At 43.1% G+C, this 7,485-nt stretch overlaps 1 protein-coding gene across 5 annotated transcripts in view; it reads right to left on the bottom strand.

The window, feature by feature from the left end:
- The window catches only part of RBM47 (RNA binding motif protein 47), a 77,142-nt gene that overhangs the window by 56,197 nt on the left and 13,460 nt on the right, over positions 1-7,485 (bottom strand). For 2 of the 5 annotated variants that reach the window (XM_017744592.1, XM_017744594.1), the window contains one exon: positions 3,822-3,946. The exons of the other annotated variants lie outside the window; for them this stretch is intronic. In XM_017744592.1, the coding sequence (XP_017600081.1) occupies positions 3,822-3,847 (26 nt within the window). In that variant the 5' untranslated portion in view covers positions 3,848-3,946. The remainder of the gene's footprint in view (positions 1-3,821; positions 3,947-7,485) is intronic. 5 annotated transcript variants of the gene reach the window in all.

A 7,485-nucleotide genomic window follows, 5' to 3' on the forward strand; every position in this document is an offset into this window, starting at 1 on the left:
TAGTGGTCTCTACCTGAGCCTGAGCCTACTCAGCCAGAAGCTGACTATCACATGTGTTTTGGCTGCTTTCTTCCAAGGGATTAGGGAATTTACTAAAATGTTCTTGTTGCCCAGGGTCCCTGCACATCCTTGTGGCAAAACTTCAGCCCTCACTCACTGGTTGGACATTGAGCATGCTGAGCACAACAGCCACACAAAGCTTGGTGTGAGACACTGGTGCCAAATATTTAATTGCCATAGTGTGAGTGCTGAATTGTTCTCTTCATGGTATTCTGCAAAATACCAAAGATTTTGCCTTACCTGGTATGTTAAACTTGGGATATTAAGGGTAAGATCCCCTCATTACTTTGGTACACTCATTAGCTTTTAATTATATTTCCTGACATCACATTTCCCTTCCATCACATCATTCTGCCACATTATAATTTGGTTTATGGCTTAATTTCAGTTAGCTGTAGGTAAGCCAGAAAGCAGACCTTTTAATGGTCATCAACACTGCAAGCACTCATATATTTATTTCTACCTGCAAATGTCTGCATGTGATGCTACTAAGTTTTTCAGTTGCCCTCTGAAAGCCAAAAATTCAGGATGAGCTCAGTCAGAAGACTTTTTAAAAAGCTTGCTTCCTAAGGAATGATTTCTAATGCTCCATGTTTTCATTATTTTAACTTCTCCATAGTAAGTGGGCTATAATCCTGCCTGATCAAGCAGATCTTGTTCAGGCAACATACCTTCAATTGATTTTACATCCATTCATTGGAATAATTTTCTTTAAAAACTGATTTTATGTCTAGCTAGAACCCAACCAAGTATGTTTAAACTGGGTACCCTGTGTTTACATGTGCACCATATGGCTACCCAATTTACCTCCCATACTGGGACAGGAGGGCATTTTTAATTATTTACAGCAGGGGCAGCTCATAATAATCACATCTGTAAAAAACAGCTTGGCCAGTCATATTCCTCACAGGTCTGTGAAGCATCTCAAAAGCATGTCCTGCCCTGCTCACTATGCAGACCTTCCAGGCATCTGATCCCCTGCTGAGGCAGGGCCACCCAGCTCTGAGAGGAAGCACTGGCATCATAAAGAAGAGCAGCTGGAGCCAGGAACGAATATGTGGAGAATGTTGGGACAAATGTATCAAATACCTCAGGTTAATTGGCAAACAGTTAAAGCTAATGCCTAGGAAAGCTCTCATGATATTGCAAATTCAGGGCTGAAAGTGGTAGATATAGAGGGCTCACCTCTCTTCAACTTTAAACTAAAGATGCTGGTATTATTTCTCACTTATTTACTTACTTATGTTTACTATGTTTTGAGATTTTTCCAAAGCAAATTTAAGATGATAATATAGACCAACCATGGCAGCATGCTCAATGGGGGTGACTTGATCAACATCACTTGTACAGACACAGGTGTTTCAAAAACACCATAGAGGCAGGAGACACAGAAGAGGAAGATAATACTGCTGGAAAAGTGCACTGAAGTGATACCCCTGTGAGTCACCACTCATGGTCTTTCCCTCCAGTCTCAGCCGATCACAATATTGCTCTGGTTTCCCCAGAGACCTGCTGGAGGAGCACTGCTAAATACTTCACATATCCCCCCAGGATCCCTCTGAGAGACTGCTGGAGAAAGAGCTTGGACCCGAGAATCACTTGAAGATGGGCTCAGGGGTGGGCTTTGCACAGCCGGGGCCCTGGTTCTGTGGCAGAGCAAGTCTCAAGTTAGTAATTACATGTTTAGCATATTATGCAAGCATTTATTCCTGCTTTTTCACAATTATCCGTTCTTCCGCTTTGTGATAGCCACTCCTTTTCTCATTGATTTCACACACCACAGGAGCACAGGCCCCATCAGCATCAACATTTTCCCCCCAGCCTTGCCTGCCCTGCAGCAGTGACCCTGTGCTTCCTGGGTTAGGACCCATATACTGCTCATGCCATGTTCCTCCTGGATTTTGTTTATGTGTTTATTTGTTCCAGTAACCTGCCAGGTCTTCACCAGTCTTAACAACTCCATGAGAAGATCCTTGCCTTTCTTCAGAGCTAGTTTGACTCGTGCAAGCGAAAACTGAGGGGCTGCTTTGGAGGGAGAGCAGAGACGAGGGGTTAGTGAAGGATCATGAAACACTGTTTGGAGACAGCAAATTACCATTAAAGAATGCTGCTCACTTATGTAGAAAAACTGGGTGCCAGTTGCTCACCAACCCTGTTATTCAAGTTCTGCAGCCTGCAGCAAAAGGCTCCTAGAATTAGCTCTCCCAATCTGGTGGTGAGACACCTCTGATGTCTGAAATGGGTTTGCCTTGGGGTTGTTAAATACCTGCTCCATGTGATTGGACTAATTAAAAGTTTTTAGCCAAACAAATCCCTGTTTGTGAGGGTATAAGAGCTAAGAGGATTAGATGTTAGTTAAACTAGACATAACTGAGAAAACAAAACTGCTGCTGTTAATTCTTGAAAATGCTACCCCAGTGTGTGTGGGTGAAAGGAATGGATAACAAAATTAATAGGTGAAACAAAAGTCTCAGATGGCAAGTATAACCCATCAGAAAAAAGTGCTCCCTTGAATTCAATATTGCGATGTAACAGGGGAATATATTCTACATACAGATGGCAAAACCAGCTTTAGTTAAAAGTTGGTCTTGATATCCTGTATTCTTCTTGCAAAGGAAAACTGGGTATTTTCTATTATTTTATAGGTTTACTACTATAGCACATCAACTAAACAGGTATATACAAATAGCACCAGAAGCTGGCTAAGCACAACACAACTCCACACTTTGATCAGAAAGATTGTCTGCTACTACACTGAGAAATTGGACAAGTCTCATTGTTGTCTCATTGCTGACCAGCTGGGAAGTCAGTGCCTCTCAATGACTTTCTACCCTGTCCTTCCAGGGGGGTCTCAGTTAAAAAGAATCAGCTTCTTTACATTTTCATATAAATCAGAAGTCAACTGTTTTCTTCTGCCAATAAGGGACTGCTTGCAATAGCATCCCCAGTAAGAATAGATTAGAGAAAATTGAACTTGGATCCACAGCATATTTGTGCTGAGCAAATGTTTCCTCCCTAATTAAAAAAAAAACACAAAACCCAGGCCATTAGAGCCTCCAGACTCCTCCTTCTCCCCCTCTGCTGAACTGATCCACAGCATATTTGTGCTGAGCAAATGTTTCCTCCCTAATTAAAAAAAAAAACACAAAACCCAGGCCATTAGAGCCTCCAGACTCCTCCTTCTCCCCCTCTGCAAACAGACTGCTGTCTTATGCCTGCTTAGAAATTCTTGACTTTATTCCCAGTGAAACTGTTTGGTTTAGAGCAGCCAGCAGCCCTCTCCATCAGCATCTGCTGCTACCTGTCATTTTGCCTTGTTTCACTCCTTTCTGGGCAGACATCCCATGGATCCCAGGTTGTTATCTTGATGGCTTCATTCTCCCCTCCCAGCCCCATTCTAGAACACCTGCTAAAGCTGCTAGCACTAATTATACTTTTATTTGAATGTAAATACTTTGCCTGGGGACATAATAAGTTTACACCTGATTTTTCTGATTTTGTAGCCTCTGTAAGAAGGCTGCTGTGCTGATCAGTGCCAATGAGGAAGGGAGAGATGTAAGAACCACCTCCACAGAAGTATGTGAAGTTAAACCGTGTCAGTGAGCATTCCATTGGAATAGAAACCAGTTGCACCTTTTAAAGTCCAGAACAGCGGACACGCTTTGGACCCATGTCATTTAAATACCAGTTCCCCAAACCAGAGGGCAGATAATCACTCTCCCAGGCACAGACCAGGGATTGGGGTGAGCTCTGGATCGTACCTTACACACAGAGTGGGTGCAGCCATATGGTTTTGGCAGGCGACACAGCATCCTCCTCTGGAGGCAACCAGCCTCTGTGCCAGAGAGCGATTCTGGGCGCGTTTGATTTATTAGCAGAGATGTAGCTAATGGGGAACAGAGATAGAAAACCAAACACCTTATTCAACAAGCAAAATAAAGAAATCTTTTACATCTGGAAATACTGAGGCAGATGATCAAATAATTAGCACTGCAAGTTTATACTGCCTGCAGCTAGAAGAACTGCTCTCTGTGGAAACAGGAATGTGGTTGAGCCTGCAAAAATGTGATAAGGGATCTGTACCTAAGATTTTTGGATGGTCTGTGTAGATCACAGGTGAGTTTCCACAGAGCTGGAGGAGCATTCAGGACTGGACTCCCATGAAAAAACTCCCTACTCTACTCAACTGAGGATGCCTTGGCAAGCAAGTGCCAGTGCCATATTTTTACTCCTTCTGAGAAGGTGTATCAAAACTAAAGGTGTAGAAACAACGTTTTTTTCTTCTGTCACAAGTTGACCCCAGAAACAGCAATAACAAAAATTCTTTTCACTTGCTTTTCTCAACCAAATAAAAAATCAATTTCAGTTTATTTTTTTTCCCCCTAGCACTTTAGAGCACTTAAATTTCCACATAAAGTCCTCACGATTTAAAGTCAGAAATATCTTTCTTGGAATTTTTACTTTTATACAGATCAGTCTGTTTTGCAAACTTACAAATAGTTTTATTTTTACAAAATCTTCACTTTTGGTAAGTATGTAAGCTGTTTACACATATTTTTACCCCAGCCGAAATTCTGATGAGCTTGCATATTGTAAGGAAAAAAAGTACGGGTATGGATTTCTATGCAGATGTTTCATCACATGTGTGGGCTGAGGCTGGCTGTAGCTATGAAATACAAATGTAGTATATACAGATCTGGCTGATCTAGTAGAAGTATTAAATAACAAACCTCCTGGCTCTTTTACAGAAGGATGATTCAAGCAATCCATAGGTTCCTAGGCTGCTGCATGAGATCACAGCCTGATCACACGTGTATGATGGCATAAACAGATGAATAATAGCAACTGCATTTTCAGTCCCACCCACATTTCATCTTATTTTTTTAAATCACATTACACCTACACACAATGCTTGGCTAAGACTGACAAACACAGATGACAAGAAAATCAATATGTTGTTTTCTGTACGTGCGCATTTCAGGAGGAAATAATTACTGGGGATTTTTTCCCCTTTTTCTTGTTTTTATTTTCAAGGAAATAAATCTGAGAAAACAAAAGACAAGCGATGAAAGTCATTAGTTGCCATGGGATTTCAAATGCTAAGTCCTAGCACAAGTGCAGGTAAGACTGGACTAGAGTAGGAGACAGCTGACCTAGTCCAAAATATTTCTGCCTGGCTTCTCCATTGGGCTGCTCTCAGCTCCAGCACATGCCATGACCTTGCCTCTGTTGAGAACTGGAAGAGCATTGGCCTTGGCTTGAATGGAAGCAGGACCAAGCCCTACTCAGACAGTTTCATACACTACATTTCAGATGTGCATGCCAGCATTATGCAACGGGGTAAAAAATTAAAACCTGTCAGGCACAGAACTGGTGCACTCAAGGACATACTGTTACTTGTTTTGCAGCTTTGCCAGTCTAACAGGGATTAACCACATGCCATTGATAGCTGCCATGATAAAGTCAACCAAAACACTTCATTTTTTAACTTTCAGGACATGATCTAAACTTTTGAGGGAAATGGCTTGTTTGGTCTCAAGTTTTTATTTGAAAAAAATAAAATTAAACTGAAAAAACATTTACTTTTTTGCAGTCTTCTCTCCCCACTTTTCCCCTCCTTTGTCCCCCAGCTAACAAGGAAGCAGATTGAATTCACCTCCCAATTCCTTTATTAATTATTTTTTTCAACCAAGTGGGTAGGTATTGTAAGTCGCCAACCTTTGCTTTCTGGAAATTCTTTGGTGTATTACTGCATAGCAGAGTGGTGTGACAAGGATAAAGAGATTAGAAGTAATTTCATATAACTCCTTCTGTCAAAATCTGCAGAGGGTTTTTACTGGTAACTCTGAGTGTTGCTGAAATTCTTCATTAAAAACTTTGAATATACGGGCAGGAAATCGCTAAGCTCTAAGACACAAAGTAACCAAAACAGAGGGAGAGAAGGAATATTAAATCAAAGCCTGAATAGAGAGAGAATACAAAGGGAAAAAAACCCCACTCTGTTCAAGTACAAGAGTAAAAATGCATGTTATCTCCAAGGGGGTTGATGCCAATTCAGCTTTGAAAGCCAAAAAACCACATGCTGATTTTCCCCAGTTTCAAGTAACTGAGCATAACCTCTGCAGGCACAGGCTCTCCTTGCCAGCCTTAGACTGCCCAGGTGGCTGTGAGTTGCTGCTTGATGGTCACTACTGCAAGCTGCCTTGGCTAACACAAAACTCAGGCTGTGTTTTCCCTGTTTGTTTTATCAGCACACTTAATGTACAGCCTAGACAGGTAAAATCTGGCCAGCAGATGAAGAATGTTTCCTAGTACAGTGGTCAGTTATGGCCCCTAGTATTGTCAGTGTGAGAAAGCAGGGGTGAAGCACACAGAGAGGAAGGAGCTAAATATGATCTGGCCAACACAGCTGGGCCAGCCTACAGACCTGATAAAAGCTTTGAAGATGGAAAGAGGGGGGTTTGCATTCTCTATGATTGTTCCATTAAATGAACAGAGGAATGGACAGACATTAAATGATAATGTCAGCCCTGCATCTCTTGAAAAGTTACTATTGTGTTACAAAGCAATCACCAGGTATTTCAGATCCTCCTCAGAGCCTGTGGTCTCACAGAAGAACAGAGGAAGTGCAGACAAGGATGGGCGCAGGCTCATGCAAGGGAGTGTACTGCTACCACCATGGGTTAGGAGAAGACTTTAAATGCTTTGTCTCCTGTTAAAGGTGCAAACTCTTCTATTTTTTGGGGGAGTCCTTTTCTCTGTTTGTGAATCATTCACACGTTAGTTTCCACAAATATGTTCACACCTCAGGTTTGCACAATGAAGGTTGTAGCATGACTTGCCGTGTTGCAGCCCACTCAGGACAGGCACTTTTGTCCTTATCTTAAGCCATTTGCTGTGAATGAGGGAGGTTGCTCTGCCATTGGTGAATGAGGGAGGTTGCTCTGCCTCTACTTTTGAGTTCTCCTCCTGACCCCACAGATCCAGTGGGGGGACTACGCAGTGGCCGGGGGCTGGCATCTCCCCACCCCAGCCACTTGTTCCTGGTGCACCCCAACAGAGCTCTACAGCCCAGGAGGGACAGAGGCATCCAGGGCTTTCCTTGGGTACCCTCCAACATGACAAGTGGTGCCACTGCCCTCACTCCCATGCTTCACCAAGTGAAGGCGCCAGCCTGGGTCTGGGTGGATCCTGCAGACTTGTGCATGGGGGAGTGAGTGGTGCAATGTGCTCCTTCCCTGGTGAAGTGCCAGAGGTTCGCTGGAGCACCTCATATTGGGAACATGGGTGCTGCAAATTTGATCTTGCACTGCTCTGGATGCTCGTGGGAGACAGTGGCCTCCTTCGCTTGACGTGCAGTACAGAGGATGGTGGCCTTGCTCCTGCAGAGAAGCTGGGCTCAGACACCAACAGTGGCTGGGGGTC

The sequence above is a fragment of the Corvus brachyrhynchos genome, unplaced genomic scaffold (assembly GCF_000691975.1).
Source record: "Corvus brachyrhynchos isolate BGI_N302 unplaced genomic scaffold, ASM69197v1 scaffold17, whole genome shotgun sequence".
Classification (NCBI taxonomy): Eukaryota; Metazoa; Chordata; class Aves; order Passeriformes; family Corvidae; genus Corvus; species Corvus brachyrhynchos.